The 24,521-nt window shown below is 41.5% G+C and overlaps 1 protein-coding gene and 1 long non-coding RNA gene across 3 annotated transcripts in view; one reads left to right on the forward strand and one right to left on the reverse strand.

Moving 5' to 3' along the window:
- Positions 1–360: 360 nt before the first annotated feature.
- On the reverse strand, positions 361–14,748 carry LOC132219611 (uncharacterized). Its single transcript, XR_009449528.1, has 3 exons — positions 14,190–14,748; positions 4,014–4,131; positions 361–2,256 (listed from the first exon to the last, which is right to left on the reverse strand). It is a non-coding gene; the product is annotated as an uncharacterized LOC132219611 (long non-coding RNA).
- A 117-nt stretch (positions 14,749–14,865) lies between these two features.
- Positions 14,866–24,521, forward strand: part of EIF3E (eukaryotic translation initiation factor 3 subunit E) — a 47,645-nt gene continuing 37,989 nt past the window's right edge. For both annotated transcript variants that reach the window (XM_059671910.1, XM_059671911.1), the window contains exons 1-3: positions 14,866–15,023; positions 19,583–19,697; positions 21,136–21,253. In XM_059671910.1, coding sequence (XP_059527893.1) covers positions 14,934–15,023; positions 19,583–19,697; positions 21,136–21,253 — 323 coding nt within the window. In that variant the 5' untranslated portion in view covers positions 14,866–14,933. The remainder of the gene's footprint in view (positions 15,024–19,582; positions 19,698–21,135; positions 21,254–24,521) is intronic.

The raw sequence follows: 24,521 nt of genomic DNA on the forward strand, positions 1-24,521 counted from the left end.
GACAATGTTTCCTCCAATTTTATGTATAGAAGTCCTCGGTAAGGATGTTTAAAATGCACATTCCTAGGCCACACTCTGGAGACTCAATATCGAAATGTCTGGATGGGTCCCTGAGACTGAGTATTAGAAGCGCTGCCATCTGGACAAACTCAGCCCATAAAGGGAGCCTGACTGACTCATCACTCTGGATGTTCCATTACTCTCAAGATAATTGTATTGGAAAATCTAGGTGGTTTTCTTACCGAGGATGAATGTCTATGACATTTACTGTCCCTGAGTAATTTTAAGTTTTAGGGTTATTTTCTCCTTCCTTGAACCAGAGTTGCCTAAATGAAGTTTCCATCAGTTCATGGCAAAATGAAATGTATTTAGGGATTGCTGTTTATTGAGATTATACTTTCAGGATTTTGAAGTGCCCTTTATGTTATGAAATCACTCCACAGTAAAAATAGTTGGTGTTTTTAATTCAGAAAAATAAGGCTTAGTAGAAAGTCTCTGTTGTTCTCCCAATTTCAAAAATCTGGAATTTTTAAGTTAGAGCCATGATCCACCAACCAGATCAAGATAGAGAACCTTAAAAGACAATGTTTCCTTCAATTTTAGGGATGGAGTCTTCGCTGAGGATACTATTTAAAATGTAGATTCAGGTCTGTTCCTGGAATTTGATTGCCACCAGGTGAAGCAGAGTGCTACAGTCTGTACAGCTTAACGGTAGGGGGATTTTCGCTGCCAGAGCATGTCTAATTTGACTGAAAATTTTCTGCTGCTCCAAAAAATGACATTAGCATCTTTTCTCTCCTTATGTAAGTACCACATCCTTTCTGTAGAAAACTTTCAAAGAACGGGGAGACATGAAACCACCAAACCATTGTTAATATACTGATTTATTTTTTCAGTGTTTTAATGCACATTTTTTTTAACAAGTCAAGAATGAATATATATATACAACCATCTGATGTTTGGGGAATTTAGAAAACAGAATGAGTTGGCATGACTTCTACTTTCTGGCATACTCAACAAGGTGCCATTGATAAAGAATGGAACACTGGAGGATAGCCGGATCTTGATTTTGGATTCCTGGGAGACATGCAAGTGTAGATGTTACCAAAGCAGCTGAATAATCAAAAGCTCAGAAGTGGTGTCTGAGTCAGAGCGAGAAAGCTGATATTTTTCCTTTTAACATACCATGGTGGTAAATAAAATAGGGCATAACTAAGGTACCAGGAGCAGAGAAAATGATTCAAACACACACACACACACACACACACACACAACAGGTGGAAGCAAGAAGCGGTGAAAATGTTAGTAATATCTACATGTACATCACTGTACATGATGTAGGGGCACAAAGGGGAATAAGATATGGCTCCTAGTGTACTGTCAATGGAGGAGACAGACACGTTAGCCAATCATATGTATTTTACTTGGTTTATGACAAGAAGTACAAGATGCTGTGAGATCCCAGAGGAAGGCAGTTAAGTCTGGAAAGTTGAATAAGAATTAGAAGGAGAGCCCTAACTGGTTTGGCTCAGTGGATAGAGCATCGGCCTGCGGACGGAAGGGTCCCAGGTTCGATTCCGGTCAAGGGCATGTACCTTGGTTGTGGGCACATCCCCAGTAGAGAGTGTGCAGGAGGCAGCTGAATTGATGTTTCTCTCTCATCAATGTTTCTAACTCTCTATCCCTCTCCCTTCCTCTCTGTAAAAAATCAATAAAATATATTTTTTTAAAAAGAATTAGAAGAATAAAGGCATTTCAGGCAGAAGCAATAAGATGCACAAAAGCACTGAGTCTTGAAACAATATATATATGATCACAAGCAGTCCAGTAGTATTAATATGCAGGGTTTGAAGGTTAACCATCAGGAGGTCAGACAAAAGAGAGAGAAAGGCCCCAATTATAGTGGATCTTGCATGACCTGTCAAGGAAGGAGTTCAGGATTTATACCCTAGGAATAGGGGAGGGACATGGTCATATTTGCAGATTAGGGAGATGACTTAAATCAAACATGGAGAGCTCGGGCAAAGCTGACCAGAGCAGAACTGGTTAGGAAAGAAATAAGTTGCTATGTGTAAAGGGAGTGTTGACAGGGATGAAAGGGGCAACACATTTAATGAATATTTAGGTCCACTCCTTCGTTCAAAATGCCTGTGTGGAAAATCCTATTTTCTTAGTGCAAGGCTTTTCCCAGCTTTAAAGGCAGTTGACAGCGATTCAGGCGAGATGGAGGAAGCCCAGGTTTAAATCTCTGAAGTCCTACAAAACAAAAGCAAAAATAAGCAAATCAACAACTACAAAAACACAGCAACTACTAATATATGGCGAAGCTAAAACGCCTGGGCAACATTTACAGCAAAGCTAGGGAACCCAAAAAAACAAGTGGGTGGAGCCAAACCCCTGGGGGTCTGTGCAGGATGAGCAGGTGAGGACAGGTGGTCACCGCTCAGGTGTGGCAGTTGCGCTTGGCCCCCAAGCCCGCGGGGGTGCTGCAGGCTCAGCAGTTGGTAGCACTCAGCCTGCGTGGGAGCGAGAGCTTTGTTCGCTCTCGCCTGGTGCTGCAGCCCGCGTAGACTGCAGGGACTGGAGGAGCACAGCCCCCCCCCCCCCCCCCCCCCCCGTAACTCCAAAGCTGTGACTGGCTGGTGCTCGGAACTGGGATATGACCCCACAGTGAGGAGGAGAAGTTGCGCTGCAGTAAATCTCAGCAACACCTGTACAACTGGGACAAAGTAAAGGTTCAGGGGGTTGGAAACAGGACCAGGGAATCCCAGTGCACAAGCCACCAGGGTTTTGACTGCTACACGTAAACAACAGAAGGAAAGCCTTTCTCCACCCACCTCCCTGCAAAAGTTCACAAGAAAAACTAATTTGCATAGAAACGAGCACAAGGAGAGTGTCGAGGGAAATCCCACACAAAATTATAATTTTTTTTTTTAAAGGAGCAAACTAACATCCCTACAGACAAGGAAAGCAGGCCAGTAAGATGTGCCCACAACACGGCTCCAAACTGTAATCTACCATTTCAAAACAAGCCTAAAGGACATGAAGAAAATGAAGCAAGACATGAAAGGACATCATAAATCAGAGCTAGAAAAGCTCAGCACTGACATGACAGAACGCAGAAAAGAATTAGAAATACAGTAAAGGGAAAAAATCAGTTCTGAAACAAAGACAAAACCAAAGGGATATAAGGGCAAATGAACACAACAATGCCTTAAAAGACACAGAAAGGGAAAAAGGGGATTTTTTTTTTCATTTATAAAAGAAATTATTTTAAACTTCAAACAGAAAATAATGAGAAAGAGCAGCAAGTACATAGATCTTTGCCAGCTGCTACAGACAAGGCCTCCGCTTTTTACTTGTTGCTGCTTTACCAGCCTTTCTTTTAGGCATCGCTGTATCTTGTGGTCCTACTCAGTTTTTGTCACATGATAGGTACAGAATACTTTAGTTCAAGCATGTCAAGCTCAAAGGCTAACACGGGCCAAATCAACAAGGTTTAAGTCTATGTGGGCCGCAAAATGCAAAAGCTTCAATTTTCATAAAAATGAAGGTTTATTTTGATAGAGACATGCTGAATACAGAGGGCTGAAATAAATGACTAATCGTTAACATAAAATCATAAAACATTTTAATAAAAATTAATATTTTTTCTTGAACATTAACTTACCAGACACTAAATAACTGCACAAATTAACAAGTGTAACGCAAATAAACCTATTTTTCTTGTTCTCCAAAAGTGAAACATTTCCTGTTGCGCACACCAAACAAGTCAGTCTAAGACTAATGATGTGGCAATCGGCTGCTAAAATATTTGCTGCTAAAATATTTGCTGCTAGTATTAGTGAAGAGAAATGGTGCACCTACACATAAGGTGCATAAGGGAAATTAATGCAACGGGATTATAGTAATCAGTCATTAGCAAACGTTGTAGTTCGTAATTAATAATTATGTATAACAGGATATTGTAAAAATTAAGTTACAAAATTTTTATTAAAACGTTTCTTACATACCATTATATTGGCTGGGCTGCAAAAATATTCATTATGGGCCGTGAGTTTGACATGCTTGCTTTAGTTAAATAAATGGTGTTTGGCTCCCTCATTTCCTACCTTCGGGACTCAGAAAAGCCTTCAAAGATAAGAATACCACACAATAAAAGATAAGAATACCACTAAGCCAGTTCCCTTTTTTCCCTGGCATTGAGTTAATTTTCCATTGCCACTTAGGAGGATAAAAAGTGGAGAGCGCCTTCTCAGAAACCAAATACCAGGAGTCATATTCTTTCCTTTTTCAATAGTTCTACTTCCCCCTGTGCCTACTGTATCCTGGTAAATTAGTTTTTTTCTATCATGTAGAAATTTTCAGGAAACAAACATATTTTCCCCCTAAATCACATATATTCATTCATCCAAAGCAAATAGTTATTATGCAACAAATAGTTATTGGGCAGTAATGAGCAAGACCACAGATTAGGTTCCTGCCTTCACAGAATTACCTTAAGGAGAGAATATTGTAAACCAGTAAACATATAAATAAGATCATTATAGACTGTGATAAGCACTGGGAGGGAAATAAACAAGGTAATGAAATGAGGGTAGCTATTCTAGATAGCAAGATCAGGGAAGACTTCTCTAACCATACCCCATAGTTTCATATCATCCGGTTAGTTTGATAATGTTAAAATTCTCACATGCCTTTCCATGAATCCCAGTTGTTATTATTCTTTGGGAATACCTACAGCCTTTTTTCAATTTTCTTTATTTCCTCCAAAAGGTAGGTACATGGGTATAGAATAAATACACTCCATTCCTGACCTTGTAGAAGTCATAGTTTAGTGGGAGACACAGACATGTAAACAGATAAGTAAATATAATAGGACAATATGCCATAGGATGAACACTGTTACTCTTTTTCCTAGGGAACTCTTCTGCTTTGGGCCTCTGGAGTCCCTGGAAAATCCTGTTTGCCTGTTTGGGTTCCAGGCTGAAATTCTGCCTGGCTCCCTACATCATCTCAATATTCACTTTTTCTTTGTTGACTAGATCAAAAGAAGCTTGATTTGCATACAATACTAGCTTCATTCCCTCATATTCAGTAGATCCTAGCATTGACTTGAGGTCATAACTTATGGTAACATGGAAATTTTACTTTAAAATGCCTTTATTAAAGAGCCCACATTTTATGCATCAAAATTTTCAAATAAGTGCTAAATAAGATTTTTAGCCAGACAATTGAAGCTGGTTGCTATGACACAAGAGATTGTGTTCAAATGATAACTGTCATTGTTAGAAGTCTGTAGTGCATTTCAGTATCACTGTATTTCTACCAGTATGTTAACTAACCACATTGGTCTGGTAATCAGGCAGTGTTTACTTGGACTGCAGGAATTTTTAAAGACAGATAACACAGACACAGAATATTATATAAAAGAAACAGAATTAGAAGTATTTAAACAGATATGTAGGTATTTTATGTTCTGAGGTGGCAAGTTGTTTATATGAGCATGTCACCTCTTAAATTCATCACAATTCTTTCAGATTCCCCTCAGATACTCCTAACTACTGGGAATTGCTATTTTCTCCCAAAAAATGGGGTTTCCACATTCCAGGTCCTGGTGTTGGGGACTGGTGAGAAAGAGCAGTGATAAATCCCTCTGTCCAACATCCTTCACTTTGCATACCACAAGGTCCCAGAATGGAGTAGAATCAACTGTCAATCCCAGCTTTATATGAGGTGATAAGTGAAGAAAGAAGGGGATTTAAGTCTTCTGAAGGCGCCTTCTCTCTGTGATTCTTTCATGAGATGACAGCACGACTGAGGCTTCTGGAAATTCTCACACAGGCACGAGGTGGCGTTCCAATAAGATCCCTCCAGAGCAAGACCACAAGGTCAGGAAAAAGTCACCTAACTCTCCAAGAAGCAATAATTATTTTGGGGGGGAAAGTTAGCAAACACCTAGATGTAAGAAGTGTCTGTGCTTTCCGTGTAACTAAAGGACTCTGCTAATGCCTCCTGCACATCTCTATCATGGCACTTACTCCACTGCACTAAGATTGGTTTATGGATCTGTCCCTTTTGCCTAACCATGAGTTCTTTTATGTATGAAAAGCATTTTAGTTGTTTTCTTAACCTCAGAATCTAGCACTGTGTCTAGCACAGAATAGGGATCGAATAAATGTGCATTGAATAAACAAACTGGAACTATAACTAAAGAAGGCAGACATATTAAAATGCAATAGGCATCTCCATGCAGTATATAAACAGAGTGGCTGGATTAAAAATAATGTTATTTAGAAATATTTAAGAGAGCTAATCAGACATGAGCATCTAAAAATGTATCCACTATAGTCTGGCTAGCGTGGCTCAGCGGTTAAGTGTTGACCCAGGAACCAAGAGGTCTCCAGTTTGATGCCAGGTCAGGGCACATGCCTGGGTTGCAGCTTGATCCCCAACAGGGGGAGTGCAGGAGGCAGCCGAGATGATGTTCTTGTCTCATTGATGTTCCTATCTCTCTATCCCTCTCCCTTCCTCTCTCTCTCTCTGTAAACATCAATTAAAAATTATTTTAAAAATAAAAATGTATCCACTACAATAGACTATTGCAAAATATGGATGAATTTCTCTCAAGGATGTGGTCTGGACATCCAGGTTCTATGCATATTTATTCATTTCGACGGCATTTCTTGAGTACTTTTTATGTACTAGGAATTAAGATAGGAACTGTATCTATAACAGATATTTATAGTCATTCTACTCAATATGTTTAGTCTAGTAGGAGGAAACATGTTTTTAAAAATGGGCTCAAACATTAAGGCCCTGAGATAAGTTTGTTGCCAGCAGAGTGGAGCAGGAGGGAGTGATTACTTCAGATATGCTCTGCTAATGGGAAACACAGAATAGGGATGATGATGCTTGGTCTGGGTCTTAAAAAGTGAAGAGGTGGTCAACAGGGTGGGAGGGGTAGAAGGGCATTTTAGACCGACAGAGCTGCTGGAGAACAAGGCACGAAACCATGGGCTTGGTGACCTGTGTAAGCAGAGCTCAGCGTGGAAGAAGTGTAGGATTCTAGATAAAGTCCTGCCGGGAGCCGGTCCATGCTTGCTGTTTCAAGGGACCTGGCATATATGGCATACTGTTCTTAATATGTTTGCTCACCTTCTTGGCACTATGTGTTTTAACCAAGGTCTCTGAAAAAGCTTGTTTCCCCAGGTAGGTATTTTCCCCTGAAGTTAGGGAGGGAATAAAACCTCTTAACTAAGTGCCAGGTGGGTAATTAATCACTTTAATTACGAACAATCATGCTTAAGCTACATAATCTTTACTCCCTGGAATGGAGATAAGAAACACCCTAACCTTTGGAATAGAGATTGATAGGATTGGAATCAACTGGTATAAATACAGATGTAACAAGACAGAACTTAGAAGACAGAACCTACACAGAACCTAGAGACAGAAGAACTTTGCTGGAGAGAACATGGCAAAAGATCCTGGACAGAAACTGGCAACACAACCTAGAGACAGAACCTAGTGAGAGAACCTGGCTGAAGAACCTAGAGACAGAACCTGGCTACAGAACCTGGATAGAACATGGCAAGAGAACCTGACTAGAACCTAGTGACTGAACCTGGCTGGAGAACCTGGACAGAACCTGGCTGGAGAACCTAGCGAGGGAACATGGCTACAGAACCTGGCTGGAGAACCTGGAGAACCTAGCAAGAGAACATGGACAACAGAACCTCTCTGGAGATCCAGACCAGAACTTGGCTGGAGATCCTGGCTAGAGATCCTGGCTAGGCTGCTGATCAACTGAACGCTGTCTCCGTGTCATTCCTTCTTCGCCAACTCCGTCCACACCTTTGGGGACCCCTGGACCTGCTGGGGTTGGACCCCAGCAAAGTCCTAAAGAACTTTATAGAGTATGCTAAGAAGTTTTTGCTTTATACCATATGAAATAGGAAGTGCAAAGTACATTAGTTTGCTAGGGCTGCCATAACAAAGTATAGCCGATCTGGTGGATTAAACAACAGAATTTTATTTTTTCACAATTCTGGAGGCTATAAGTCCAAGATCAAGGTGTTTACAGGGTGGTTTCCCCTTGGCTTGTACATGACCATCTTCTCCTTGTGTCTTCACATGGTCTTTCCTCTGTATATGTTTATGTCCTAATGTTTTCTTATTATTAGGACACCAATCATATTGGACAAAAGCCCATTTAATGACCTCCTTTTAACTTAATTACCTCCTAAAAGACCCTACCTCCCAATACAGTTACATTCTAAGGTTCTGGGGGTCAGGGACTTCAACATCTGAATTCCGGGAGTGGGGCATAATTCAACTCATAACAGTGCTAGATGTGCATTCAGATCACCCAGGCAGCAGGGGAGAGGACAGGTAGACAGGTGCAGAACCCGGGACAGGGAGATCCTTTGGAAGACTACCACAGTTGTCTATGTGACAAATGATCAGAGCCTGGACTAAAAGAGCAGTAGATCAAAAGGAGGTGTTAAGAGAGTCACCATAAAAACTGGCCTGCAGGGTAGAATTCAAACTTCTCAGCAGATTCCACAGCACCCTTAACTATAGACCCTATGTGCAGACTCATGCCTTGCCATTTGACATCACACATGCTACCCTATACGCACAAAGGCCTTCTCAGAGCCTTCAATGACTATGCCTTTTCTCAGGGCTAAGCCTGTGTACCTGCTCTTCTCTCTGATTGAAACATTCTTTGCCCTTTTCTTAGGCAACATCTATTCAGCTCCAACTTTCTCTGGTAGCAAGTTACTTCCTTCCCTAAATCCCAGGAGCACTCTGTGCATAGACTCTCTCGCACTGAGCTATGAATTAGTTTACATTTTACATGCTTGCTACCCCCATGAAACTGTAATCTCCTTGTGGGCTGGGATTCATTTCCTTTCTTTGTTTCCCCAGAGCCTGAGATGGTGATCAGCGAATAGAAAGCATTCAATAACACTTGAGGAATACGAGTATATGAGAATCGAAGTCTTCACCTTGCTCCCACCTAGATACTACCAGGTGAGCCCTTGCCTGTCTTTCCAATGTAATCTCTCTTTTAAACTAAAACACTAGGAAGAGCCTAAGCAAAAAGTCAAATTTTCCACATTTGGGGCTAAATTTCTCTTATAAAAAGAAACAAGATATTTTCACAAACCAGCAAGGAAAATTCCAGACGAAAAGCCAGGCAAATCAGCAGAGTTTCCAATCTGTCACCACTTTAAACCATCTTGTAAATCACTTCCAGTTTAATTTTAAAGGACAAAACACTGCCTTCATGTCTTTTTCTTTTTTAAGAATTTAATGAGAGGCTCCCATTGCTTATCTGATCAAATCCCAGTTTTTTAGTCTGGTTTTGAAGACCTTCCACAGCCTGGCTGCGTTTCATCTATACAATCCACTATCAATGCAACTATCAGAAACACAGACTGAACCATTCACTCTTGTACTCAAAAATACTTTAAGGTTCCTCAGGACCTGAGATAAATTTCAAATTCCTCACACAGGCATTTTAGTATTTGGTGCTGGTCTTTCTTTTCTGATATATTCTCCCTAATAGTCTTCAATCTTCAGCTAACTTCCCAAGTTGTCTTTCTCAAATATTTCTTACATTTTCCTGATTTTGTGTCTCTACAGTGTGCAGATTGTTCCTGAACCACCTGCATGACTCTCTTCCATATCTGCGGTAAAAGTCAGCAGTCCCAATACAGAAAACATCCAATCTGCAAGTTTCCTCCATTTTTTCTATCCTCTTGAGAATGAATCTGTTTGAGGCCAGTCTGATTGGAACCCATGCTCTTCCTATATCTCCTATCTCATATTGTATCTTTCCATTACAGTTACTTAAATACATATTGTATCATGTCTATCAGCATACACACATATTTTAAGACACTCTCCCTAGACCCCATATCTATCACTACATTTCACTGTTTCCCTTCTTAGTAAAATTCCTCAAAAGATCTATTTATATATATTATTTCACTTCCTTTCCTCCCATCTTTTAAGCTCACTCCAAGCAGACTTTCATCTACCATTCACTGAAACTGTTCTTATCAAAGTCATCAATAAACTGAGTATTTTCAAAGCTGATAGGCATCTTGAACTAACAGCACCATCTGGCATGGTTCATTGCTTCTTGATGCTTAGACCGCTATGCTCCTTTGGTGCCTAGGACACCTCTTTCTCTTGCTCCTCCTCTTCTCTCCCTCCATCTACTGGCCAGTCTTTCTCTGGCTTCCTCACTTGGTCTGAACTGTTCCGATCTCTACAAACTGAAGTGCCTAAGATTTAGCCCTGCTCATCTCTCTTCCCAGCACATTTACACTCTGATCTCATCTAGTCCCATGGGTATAAATTTCATTAATACATTGATAAGATCTAATTTTCTATCTCCAGTTCTTACCTTTTTCTTGAATTCCAGATTCATATGCATCACTGCCAAATCAGTATCTCCACTTAGATGTCTAATAGGCATCCCAAACATACTATGTCCAAAATTAAACTCTTGATTTCTCTCCTCTCTAAAACATGTATCTATCACACCCTTCCTCTTCTTAGCAAATGGCCTCTCAGTTCATCTACACCTTAGAATCATCTTTGACTCTTCTCTTTCTCATCTAATCCATTAGCAAATTTTGCTAGCTCTTCACTCAAAATACATTCAGAATTTCACTACTGTCCAAAAATCTTTCACTACTACCACAACTCTTTCACTACTACCACTAAGCCACCATTATCTCTTGCTTGAATTATTTCAATAGTCTATTAACTGGTATCTGTTAATGCTTATTCCCCAACCCCCTACCCTCAATTTCTTAAAGTGGTCTTTTAAAAACATAACTTTGATTATGTGACTTCTCTGCCCCAAATCCACCAATAGCTGCTCACCTCATTCGGAATACAAGGCAAAGTCCTTACCATGACCGACAAAGCATTACATTATCTGGTCCACCACTCTCTCACATCTTCTACCACACTTCCTCTTGTTCAATCAGCTCTTGAATTTCTAAACTCCTTGCTATTCCATCAACTTTTGCGTCAGCACCTTTACACTTAATGTTGCTTCACCTGGGAATTTTACTCCTCTAGAAAGCCATAGGCTCCCTCACTTTCTTAAGGTCTCTTCAAATTTTACCTTATCAGAGAGGCCTTCCCTGACCACTTTATTACAGAGAGGAAGGGAGAGGAATAGTTAGAAACATTGATGAGAGAGAAACATCGATCAGCTGCCTCCTGCACACCCCTCACCGGGGACATGCCCGCAACCAAGGTACATGCCCTTGACCGGAATCGAACCAGGGACCCTTCGGTCCACAGGTTGACACTCTATCCACTGAGCCAAACCCGTTAGGGCATATAAATTATATATATTTTAAATTCCCCAAAATTCTCTAATTTTTAACTTGCATATTGGTCTTCATAGCACTTATCACCACCTAACAAAGTATATATTTGTTCATATGTTTAAATCTGTCTTCTTCCACTTGAATATAAGTTTCTTTTCTTTACTGGTGAATTACCAGGACCTAGAACAGTGCCTAGCACATTGTAAGTATTCAACTTATATAGAATGAATGAGTAATTGTCACTTTCTGTGGCCAGGGACTAGCTCTGAGTGATAATATATTCCCATTTATATCTAGCTTAGTACTTTTCATATGATAAAAGTTAAAAATATTTGTCAAATTAAATTACATCTTATTTCTCTTTGATTTTTTAAAGATGGCTCTCTGATCCTTTTTGGCAAGTTTCCACACTTTGACCTGCTTCCCTCCTTCCTCTGTCATAGGTCACTTTTACTGGAAGCCTCAGTTCTTGCTAGTTCTTTAACTCCCTCTTTCCTCTCTATATTACATTACAACTTTATTCCCTGGGATTCCAGGAAATTTCAGATTACAACTGACATTTCACAGTTCTTAGATACTATAAAGACTATTCCCCACAGGGTAGCAGCCTATACTATCATGTATTTTCTGCTTCATGGGAATTCAGTCTTGCTCTCCTAACAATATGTAAATGACACAGTATTATTGGCACAATGGCAGAGATCATATCATACCCTCAAATCCTTGAAAACATCATGTTCAAGTTTACAAGCTTGGTAAGTGAGAAACAACTATATCAACTGATCCAAAATAGTATTTCCATTTTCATACTATACATCACCTCTTAGTATCTAATAAGGATCTTATTCTGTCTCAAATAGAATTCCTGATATTAGCACCCATATATACTCCTTTGACAGTCTTCTCCCACCCCCTCCATATTTTAGTCACCAATAGGTATCCGCTTCTTAAGTCCAAATTCCAGGAATTGTTTTTAAATTTAAACTTTTATTCTGGAATAGCAGATTCACATGCAATTGTAAGAAACAATACAGAGAAATCTTGTGTACCCTTTCATCCAGTGGTAACATCTTGCAAAATTATAGTACAGTGTAGCAGTTCCTCTAGGAATTAGTCATAGACTTACCATATAACCCAGCAATTCCACCTTTGGGTATATACCCAAGAGAATTGAAAAAATATGTCCACATAAAAATATGTACATGAATGTTTGCAGCAGCATTATTCTTAGTAGCCAAAAGGTAGAAACAACCCAAGTGTTCATCAATGAATGAGTGGGTAAACAATATCCAAAAAATGGAATGTTATTTGGCCATAAAAAAGGAGTGAAGTGCTGATACATACTGCAACTTGGATGAACCTTGAATACATTAGCTAAGTAAAAAAAGACAGACAGACTGGCCAGTGTTGCTCAGTGGTTGAGCGTCAACCTATGAACCAGGAGGTCATGATTCCTGGTCAGGGCACATGCCTGGGTTTCGGGCTCGATCCCCAGTAGGGGACCTGTGGGAGGCAGCTAATCAATGATTCTCTCTCACCATTGATGTTTCTATCTCTCTCTCCTTCTCCCTTCCTCTCTGAAGTCAATCGAAAAATATTTTTTAAAAGAGTCAGACACAAAAGGCCACATTTTATATGATTCCATTCACATGAAAGTCCTGAATAGAAAAATCTACCAAGACCAAAAGTAGATTAGTGGTTGCTTAGGATTGAGGGAGAGTGAGCAAAAGGAAGAGATGGGGAAGATGAAGTTACAGAGGTAATGTGTCCAGGTGAACTAGGGCTTTTTAGGCTATTATTAGACATATCTTTTACTCTCAGTGAGATAATAAGGCTTGGAAGGTTTTGAGCACAATTTGATTTTTTTAAAAGAATACTTTATTGATTTTTAGAGAGGAAGGAGAGGGAGGGAGGGAGGGAGGGAGAGAGAGAGAGAGAGAGAGAGAGAGAGAGAGAGAGAGAGAAACATCTGGAAATTCAACCAGCAATCAACTGAGCCACAGTGTCCTGGGCCACAATTTGAGATTCAAAAGTCACTCTGGCCCTGGCTATGTACCAGGAGTTCAGAGTTCAATTCCTGGTCAGGGCACATGCTTGGGTTGTGGGCTCAATCCCCAGTAGGAGGCATGCAGGAGGCAGCCAATCAATGATTTTCTCTCATCATTGATGTTTTTATCTCTCTCTCCTCTCTGAAATAAATTAAATATATATATATTTAAAAAGTTACTCTTGCTGCTGTATGGAGAATAAACCATAGGAGGAAAAAAAGGGAAGCAAAGTGATTAGTGAAGAGGCCATTCCAAAAATCAAAGCAAGAGATGATGATGGTTTAGACTAAGGGTTAACTTTGGAGGTGGTTTGAATTGATTGGATCTGGATATGCTTTAAAGGTGAGAACCAAAGGAATTGTTGGATTCCATGTAGAGAGTGTAAGAGAAAAAGTAAAGGATGACTTCGAGGTTTTGGGTCTGGGCACCGGGACAGAGAGAATTGGCATTCACTGAGTTGGAGGAGTGCAAAAGGAACAGGTTTTGATGAGCTAAATGGGGAGGTTTTGGCTTGGGTATGTTAATGTTGAGATGTTAAGTAGGCAGTTGGTTATATGCGGGTCCATGGTTAACTAACAGTCTGTGTTGGGGCTATACTTTGAGAGTTGTCAATGTGTACATTTCATTTAAAGCCATGAGGGTGAATGCTATTAGGGCCTAGATAGGTACGAGGTACGATGCTAAGGCACTCCACAATGAAGAGGCCTGAAAGATGAAAAGGAACTAGCAAAGGAGACTTCAGGGCACTTAGAATAAAAAAACCCACGGTCCTTACCTTAACCATGACCTGGCCCTTCTCACCATCTTTAACCTCACTCTTCCCTCGCACAGGATATTCGTTTTGAAACACACCAAGTCCTCTCCTGCCGCATGGCCTTTGTTTTTGCTGTGCCTTCCATGAGGCATGTTTTTACCCTGGCTCGAATTTGGGTTACTTCCTTGTCTTACCACCACTCTCAGGTAAATTGTCACCTTGAGTTTTCTCTAACCACTTTCATTCCCACCCGAGTTTTCTCTAACTACCCCTCATTAAAAGGGCCCAACCCGACCATCCCCGCTAAGTTATGGCTCTTCCTATAATCTGACATTCGTACTTGTTTTCTGTCTAGAAACAATTTAACCAACGCTTGCAAAGCGGTTACCATCTGCCAAATAAAAGCTCCTATTCCTCCTTGCCTGTGGCTTTCTGGAGAGCGGGGTCCTCGTTATCCTGTCCCCTGGCCCCTCACAGTGCAATCTGCATTGCTTCGGCAATTCTGAGGCTTCAGCATTATGAACGGAATGGATCGTAGGGCACTGACAGCGTTTCAAACAGGCGGAACTTGCCGCCGATCCGCCCGGTCCCTAAGCAGCCCAGAGCCCCCGCGCGTGCGCTCTCGGACTCCGAGCACCGGGGAGTCCGCCCCGCCCCGCCCCGGGGTTAGTAGAACCACTGCGCATGCGCGCCACGGGGCCTGTCCGCGCGTCGGCGCTACCAATAAAGTTGTTGTGGACTGAGCCTCTCCTTTTCCTGGGCAAGATGGCGGAGTACGACCTGACCACTCGCATCGCTCACTTTTTGGATCGGCATCTAGTCTTCCCGTTGCTTGAGTTTCTCTCCGTCAAGGAGGTGAGCGGGGCCTTGGGTGCGAGGACGCTGTGGGAGCGCGGGAGGCGCGGGGCAGGCCCGCGGGGCGGCGGCGGCGGCCCGGGCTCGCCTGACACACGTGTGGGGCGGCCGCGAGTTTGGTCCCGGCCGGGCAGTCAGGACCTCCTGGGAGTTGAGCGTCCCCGGGGCGGACTGGGCCCGCGGACTCGCGGCCCGGAGGAGAGGAGGGGCGAGGCGACCCTGGGGAAGTCGGGGAGGAGAGCGGCGTCAGCTTCACTGCCTGCCCGGCACTTCCGCCTCAGTTCCCTTCGGAAGTGAGCGCTGCGCCGCGGGCTCCGCCGGACCTTCGGACCCGCCGCTCCGAGCCCCCCGGAGGGTAGAGATGGGCACTTCCTTCCGGGAACTGGGAGGGTTCTGCTCGCCGGCCGGGTCGTGTGGATTAATTTTCTTACGCTGAAGTGTCCAGCACTTTGATTGCCATAAAGTTGTGCGTTCTTGGCATTGAGTCTTCCTGGCCTTTCGATACGTCGCCAGTTCTTCCAAGTGAAGCAGCAGTTTGTCGGATGCGGATGGGGACCCCACTCCCACCCAGAAAAGCACACCCGACACGTTGTAACCTAAAAGTTCTTTCCCAGTTAGAGATGCATATTCTTCGAGTGATTGGAATCGTGGTTGATGTTAGTTTCAAGCTACTCAAGATATATTGAATAAGTGCGGCCCCGGTACTTGGTTTTTAAAAATGCCTCCGTCCTAAGAGTTTTGAAATATTGAGCTTAGGTTATTCTTTGAGTTTATTGGGAAATTGATGCATTTCAGTGATCATAAGGCAGTGTTACTGTGCTGAAAGCATTAGGCTGTAGGCCAGAGAGATAAATGAATTCTGTTTCTGGAAGCAGATGTAAACATAGGTCTATCTAGGGAACTCCAGACTTGGGAAATAGATTGTCCCCCAATAGCAGTAAGACGAAATGAGCCCTACAAATAAACATTGATTTGTTCTGATAACTTTTCGGATTTTCTTGTATATGTGGTTCACTAAACATATAATCCTCAAATTCATGTGATCCTTGCCTAAGCACATACAGACAACTCTGAAATTGCTGATGTTAGGAAACACACAGTTCATTTAAAAAATGTTCAAGAATGTCTTTCCTCATAAAGCTTTATTTTGACAGGATATAGTTTTGCCTTGGTGTTTCTTCACAAAGGATGTACTTACCACCTGTATTTTAAAGCTTGAATATAATAGTTCAGTCTGCCTTCTGTTTTCTTTTCTGGATAAGAAATAAGAGAAATAACTGTATTTTGAAATCCTTTGCCAGCTACTTGTAGAAATGTTTCTAAACTAACCAAACTTCACATTTTCATGTATTCTTTATACTTCCATTTTCCAAGGCAGATAAAAGGGAGGAGTGTGTCAGCGTAAATTAGTATATCACAGGGCAAAACAAAAACTATAAATGGCGGCTGAGAATCAGTGCAAAATAACTGGGCTCAGTACTTTCTTCCTGGAGAGAATGCTGGTGAGATGGCCATAGTGCACCCAAGAGGTTGCTGAAGTATTTGTTGAGCAGTTACTAAGTACGTATAGGGCTGCTGTGGAAATGTGACAAATCCAAGGTAAAATCCAGACACCTCACCGCTAAAATCGTACCTCTCTTTTAGAGGAGATGAAGGTCTATTAAGTATAAGGCAGGATGTGAGGGCGATCTGGATGCGACATCTGTCACCCCATTGATCGCCAGGGTTGATTCGGCTGATCTGGCTGGCTAGGCGGGTGTCCCCCTCCTCCCTCACCGATCCATGTGTGTCCCCCCCCCCCCCCCCCCAAGCTGCGCGCTGGGTCGAAGAGGACAACCCCCCCCCCAGGAGAGGACCGGTCTTCCGTCAAGGGTATACGAGTAGCTGCGCTCCCCTGCTAGAACCTCCAAACAAGCTCTCAAGTATAAGGCAAAAAGTAATGTGTCAAAAAAGTACTGGCAGAGTGCTATCAAATTGAGGAGATTCTAATCTGGCATAAGGACTTTGAGGAAGAGAGGCTTTAAGTTGAGTTTTGAAAGATAGGTGGTTGGGAGAGTCAGTGACCAGGATACAGGAGGACAATTTGAAATGTTGGAGAATATAAGCTTGGAGAGAGCGGGAACTTTGTTTTGTTCTTTGCTCTCTGTTCTCAGCACATAAAATAGAGTCTGGAATAAAGGCTTTGAATGATTATTTGATAAATGAGTAAATAAATACATATTTGTGTCTTCTCTGTGCCCCCCTCTGTTAATCCTCACCTGTGGCTATTAGAGAGAGTGCAAGGGAGGGGGAAGAGACACAGAGAGAAATATCCATATGAGAGAGACACATCGATTGGTTGCTTCCCACAGGTCCTACAAGGTCCGTACCTACCCTTGACTGTAATCGAACCCAGGATCTTTCAGTGTGCAGGCCAATGCTCTAACCACTTAGACGCACCAGCTAGGGCAGGTTTTGATTTTATATAAATGGAATTAAGCATTCAGCCTCTCATACTGTTTTGTGTGACTTCTTTTCATTCAACATTGTGAAGGTCATCCAAGTTTTAGGATGGCAGTAGTTTGTTGATTTTCAGTGCTCAATGTAAGTCCTTTTATGTGTGTAGTAGAGGGCTGATGCACGAAATTTGTGTACGGGTAGGATCCCTAGGCCTAACCGGTGATCGGGGCCAATCGGAGTCTTCCGGCTGCCGACCGGGGCCTTCCTTCGTTCCGTGCCACCCCCTGTTGGTCAGTGCACGTCATAGTGGATGATCGAACTCCCGAGGGGACACTTTGCATATTAGCCTTTTATAGATAGAGATAGGTAGATCATAGTTTATTCAGTCTAACGTTGATAGACTTAGCTGTTAAAAATAGTATTGCTATGATCGTTATTGGAAATGCTATTTTTCTTGGGAACCTAGGAGCAGAATTGCTGGGTCAAAATATATGTTTAACTTTAGGAGATAAAAATAGCTTTCCAAAGTGGTTGTACACCTGCCATCAGAATAAATGTTTGTGACTCTACGTCAGGGGTAGGGAACCTTTTTTCTGCCATGGCCCATTTGGATATATATAACATCATTTGAGTGCCATACAAAATTATGAACTTAAAAATAAGCCTGCTATATTTGGTCAAACATTTAAATAACACCCCTAATGCCTTGGCAGGGCCAGACCAAATGATTACTCGGGCCTTATATGGCCCATGGGCCAGATGTTCCCCACCCCTGCTCTACATCTATACCAAGACTGGTGTCACGTGTTTTAGTTTTTAGTGTGGTTTTAGTTTGCATTTCCTTTTATGATTAAGTTTAGAACCTTTCTAATGCCTTTTGGGTATTTGGTTAAGTTTTATTGATATAGGCATATTAATCTTTTAGCCATTTTCAATTGGATCCTCTCTATTTTGTAGGAGTTCTTTTTTAAAAAATATATTTTTATTGATTTCAGAAAGGAAGGGAGAGGGGGAGAGAGAGAGAGAGAGAAACATCAGTGATGAGAGAGAACCATTGAATGGCTGCCTCCTGCATGCTCCCTACTGGGGATCAAGCCCACAACCCGGGATGTGCCCTTGACCAGAATCGAACTTGGAACCCTTCAGTCCGCAGGCTGATGCTCAATCCACTGAGCCAAACCAGCTAGGGCTTTTGTAGGAGTTCTTTATGTGGTTTGTAAGGTTCAGTTTTGATCTCATGGCTATACCATTTGACCAGTTTCATCTTTTCTTTTCATGGTGTAAAATGTGGGAGCCTTCCCGCATCGTCCCTGCCTCCCACCTCCCTTGGCAAAATTAAATTTAATATAAAAACCTTTTCTTTTGCTGAAGCCTTATGTTAATGACTGTTTAATTAAAAATTTATTTTTATTACTTTCTCTTCCCCTGAATACTATTGTTAGAATCTCCAAATATTGCTTAATACACTTAATTTCATGTTCTTGAGAGTTTGTTTATTTGGTCCCTGTAGTATGGGTTAAATTATATTTCTTGAACTCTCTGCAAAGCAAAAATGGATACGACATGGTTGACTTAGAGAACTGGATGCTAGTTATGTTTCAGTGTTATGGGTGGGGAAGCATTAAAAGGACTATAACTAGTGAAAAAATATGTGGGAATAAAGGAGAGGCTACTTTAAATAGAGATGGGAAAACACCATGTGGATGTTGAGATACTAAAATGTTAAATCAATTTAATAGTTAAAGTTCTAATTACCTGAATATGGAGGAGAGACAACTATATGTGCCTACCTATGGAGTTGGTGTGGTTGTTTATTTAGGCATAGTCTTGTTCTAGAAAGGATAAAAGGTGGTTTATAGGGACACATAAAAAATAAGAGAATTAGAATTAGGTGGGAATGGATCTGCAGTGTTCAGTTGCCTTTGTTTCTAAGTTACTAGGTATATAGAATATTATGTATCTGTAGGTTGTCTTTTAAGAGGGTGAATTAATACTATGTAATATTTTATTTAAAAAATTGTATTTCAGGAAGTGTATTTCCAGGTAAACTTATCTTGGTATTAATCATTTTGTTTGGAGGAACTTCAGTATACTTACTAATAAGTAATTTTCACTTGCAGATTTATAATGAAAAAGAATTATTACAAGGAAAATTGGATCTTCTTAGTGATACCAACATGGTAGACTTTGCTATGGATGTATACAAAAACCTTTATTCTGATGATATTCCTCATGGTAAGTTTTGTCATTAGAACTGAAGCTTGTCTTGTGAACAGAGGATGTATGAATTAAACTTTTGTGATTTTATTAAAAGCTTTAGCCAAAAGAGTTCTTTGGATGAAAGGTAATACTAGGTTATAGGTCTTCTAAAGCATATTATTTCACACCATAAAAGATGTGAGATTGCTTTAAGACATGGTCATAAAATACTTTTAGTTTATAGCATTTCGTTCATAGTATCATCAGAGTTGTGGTTATCAATCAGATTGTTACCTTAGAATTATCTGAGACTTTGGCAATTTTTTGGGTTGACTAACGTTTTCAATTAGCATTTTGTGTGCCTTAGGGGTTTATTTTTCATCTGGGTATAGCTATGGTCTTCAAAACTACAGTCCCCGGACCAGCATCATCAGTTCTCCTGGAAGAGCTTGTTAGAAATGCAAATTTACAGCCTAATCAGAAACGGTTGGCTGAGGCCCAGTGTCCACATTGGAGAATTACTGGTCTAGTGTTTTTCAAATCCCTTTTTTCTGTGGTAATAGATGTTCCTTAAAAAATGGTGGTCTGTAAGTTTGGAAAATACTGAAATATTCTATATCATTTCTTTTATGCATAGAGTATTTTAAAATAATCTAAGAACTCTTTCAGTACAGAAACACAATTTACTTTGTTTAAATTGACATTTCTCAAAATTTGATCACAGATCCCCTTCTGTTTTGAGAAACACTGTTCTAGTATATACTTTGTAATATATAATGCAGAGTTATTACATTAAACATAATCATCTTTTGGCTTATATTACAGTTCCCTGCAATAGCATTCACTCTTTAAATTTTAGTTTGTGGTGAAAAGTTCTTATTGAAACTTTAAAATATGCTAGCAGGGTAGGTTATATGTGAATTTTCTCTGACTTCATGATGCAGTGAAAAGAAACTATAGAATTGGGTTTGAGAGATTACAGAACTAGTATATTTATAGCAAAAAGAGAGATTACTGACTGGATTTAAATCCCATTAAACTTAGCTGAAAATGTAATAATAATATATAAACTCCTCTGAACCTCTGTTCAGAACTCTGGAATAATATACTCACCTGAGAGAATTTAATGAGAACACATATAAAAACACTGGGAATGAAGTCTCTGAATGTAGAATTAGATCATTTTTCCTTTTGACACCCCTCCCTTCTTCCCTTCCCTCTCCCAGGCTGTATCAGTATATTCCCCAGTTTCTCTTGAGTAAAATGAGGATTCCTTCTTCCTTTATGTGCCTTATCATTGCTAGAAAGAAGAAATTTGATCTGGGGAAGTTACTGAGTTGGTGGTATTGGCATATGAATCTATTAGTGTAAATACATATATGCACAATATTGTAAAATGAAAAATTTCCAGAGACATCCTCCTGGGGAGCAGTTATAGTTTAACATTATAGTACTCCTTTGCTTTTTTAATTAGCTTTGCGAGAGAAAAGAACCACAGTTGTTGCACAACTAAAACAGCTTCAGGCAGAAACAGAACCAATTGTGAAGATGTTTGAAGATCCAGAAACTACAAGGCAAATGCAGTCAACCAGGTAACCTCCTTAAGTAGAATTATAAAAATTCTCTTTCCTGGATTAATACAAATGCTAATTTGAACTTTGATTGATTCCTTTATATATTGGTTTTCATTTATCCTTATTGTATAGTGACAAGAAAGTCTTAATGTTAATATTAAATTCTTTTTAGAACTTCTTTACCACCTACCTAAATCTGATTATGTTGCATCAGTTCTGTCTCCTTGGCAATGTCTGGAGACATTTTTGGTTTTCACAACAGGAGGAGTGAATTGGCACCTAGCAAGGAGCAGCCAAGGATGCTGCTAAACATTCATTGGGCAATATTCTACCCTCCAAAAAAGAATTATCCAACCCAAAATGTCAGTAGTACTGACGTTGAGAAACACTGCCTAGGCAGTACCTGGAGCACATGGGTTGTGAGCTGTAAGGAAAACCTGAGCTCACTTTATCAGTTTGCTACATTCTCCCATATCCTTCCAACCTGATGCGCAGCCCAAGGAGGGTAGTGTAGAGCTGATAAGGTTATTTTATTCCTAACTTCTCCTTAGCTAGAAAAACTTATTGTTTGGTTTCCAAGAAAACGTTTTGCCTTACTCTGACTTAATATCACTAATTGAAGCCCTTTAGATTATTTAAAATGTTTGAAAATAAAATCTATTAAATTGAATATTGCCTTTGTGGTAAGTCTTAGCTACCAGTATATTCCCTTGAGAAATTGCAGATTTTGCCATGCTGTACCTTTAGTTCTTATGATATATTATCAAGTCAAATTTTAGAGAGGTTGGCTCTGAATTTTCACTTGTGATTTGGGAAAGTATTACTAGATATCTTTTAGAAAAGCAGCAAATACTACACTATTGCTATCCCGTATTATAATGTACTAGAGGCCCTGTGCACGAATTTGTGCACGGGTGGGGTCCGGCCATAGGGAGGGGACATGGGAACTGCCCCCGCACCCCCACCTCATAGGGTGGGGGGGGCCAATCGAGCAGGACTGGCCAGGGGGAGGGACCATGGGCAGTTGGCCAGCTGGCCCACCCCAGATTGGGGGGGGTTGGTTGGGGGCGGGGAGGGGAGGGGCCGCGGGCGGTTGGCAGGCCAGCCCCACCCCCGGGTTGAACTCCTGGTTGAGGGGACAATTTGAATATTAGCCTTTTATTATGTAGGACTAGAGACTCAGCGAACGATTAAATCGTGCGTGGTTAGGATCCCTAGGCCTAGCTGCAATCAGGGCCATGTCCGCCGCCCAGCGTCACTCCTCTGCCTCTGTGACCCCTGCCCCATGAACCTCCACGCTCACAGCCCCTGCCCTGCGAGGCTCTTCCACTCCAGCAGCCCCGTGAAGCTCCACACTCACAGCCCCTGCCCTGCCTCCAACACCCCGCGACGCTCCTCGGCCTCAGCCACCACTGCAACGCTCCTTCACCTCACCGCCCTCGAAGCTCCATACTCACAGCCCCTGCCCCGCTCCTCCGCTGCCTCGCATCCACCGCCCCTGCCCTGCGATGCTCCTCCGCCTCAGCCACTCCGGGAAGCTCCATGCCCACAGTCCCCCGCCCCATGAGGCTCCTCAGCCTCCACAGCCCCGCCCCGCCATGCCATGAGAGCCGGACCGGTCCTTTGGTCATTTGGGCCCACGGCTCTCTCCTGCCACCGCACTGCAGGCAGTTGGGGGCCCACAGCTCCCACTCCCTCAGCTCCCTAGCCTGCTGCTTGGTAGTCTGTCCGGTCGTGACAGCACCTGGCTTTTTGTATATATTAGGATTTTACTATACCACACCATATTTTACTACATACATATATGTACACACAGGTGTACCTATACACATACACAGAGATAGCTATATTTTATAAAGTTATCTATACTAATAAAAGGGTAATATGCAAATTGGTCACGACACCCTCGCAGTCATAACCGGATATGCTAATTAGTCATGACCAGTATGCAAATTGACCACACAATAAGAGAGAGCTGTGCTAATTAGTAACTAGTATGCAAACAGACCATCGCTCCAACACACAAGATGGCCACCCCCATGTGGTCAAAGATGGCCTGCAGGGGAAGGCATTTAGGGGTTACCGGGCCGGCAGGGGAGGGCAGTTGGGGGCAACCAGGCCTGCTGTGGGGGAGCAGTTGGGGGTGACTGGGCCTGCAGGGGAGGGCAGTTAGGGGTGACTGGGCTGGCAGGGGAGGGCAGTTAGGGGTGACTGGGCTGGCAGGGGAGGGCAATTGGGGGCGATCGGGCTGGCAGGGGAATAATTAGGTATCGATTAGGCTGGCATACAGAAGTGGTTAGGGGCAATCAGGCAGGCAAGCGGTTGGGAGCAAGTAGTCCTGGCTTGTGAGAGGGATGTCCGACTGCCCTCGAGGGGTCTCAGATTGGAGAGGGTGCAGGCTGGGCTGAGGGACACACACACACACACACACACACCCTACCACCACACACACACACACACACACACACATATACCCTCCCCCCAGTGCACGAATTTCGTGCACCAGGCCTCTAGTCATATATAATATCTATTTATATATAGCTGTATGTGTGTACATATGCATATGTAATACTTAACTACTTATGTATACTTATGAGTAATTGTAGACCTTCAAGTCACATGTAAGTAACCACAAAGGGACAGCTGAAATAATCCAGAAATTAGGGTACAACAGGAAATTTAGGATTTAAATTGTAAATTTAGTCAAGTCATGTAAACACTTGGATGTAATGGGATTTAGGATATGAATAAGGTGAATATGGATTTGTTTACCAAATATTAGAAAGAGAAGACTCCTTGTAGCTTAATACACACTAAATTGGAGATAAGTGAAAGGATGGAATTGTGTGTTAAAAACTTGTAACCCAATTAAACATGTAAACTATTTAATCTTTTTATGTTGAAATTTCATGTACATTTCATATTCTGTATTTTAATATACCCATGTTAATTTTAATGGTAACATATCCAACCCTCATTAAATAACTCTTCAAGTAAAAGTATACTCTTGAAAGATATGCCACAGCTTACATGCTGGGAGGAGCATTAAAAAATGTTTTTATATTTGAACATGTCTAGAAGGTAGGCAATGGTACCCATCTATCACTTGTTCCTTGGAGTCTTTGTCACCATTATACCATCTTGCCAACATATCAAATTATGCAAAGCTAAAAAAATAAAAAGTTGAATTGGGTTAACACTTTGATATATATAATAATTACATAGGGTGTGTAGCATTCGTGTCCTATAAGTTAGGCATGATTTATTAATCTTGTAAATTTGCTAA

The sequence above is a fragment of the Myotis daubentonii genome, chromosome 17 (assembly GCF_963259705.1).
Source record: "Myotis daubentonii chromosome 17, mMyoDau2.1, whole genome shotgun sequence".
Classification (NCBI taxonomy): Eukaryota; Metazoa; Chordata; class Mammalia; order Chiroptera; family Vespertilionidae; genus Myotis; species Myotis daubentonii.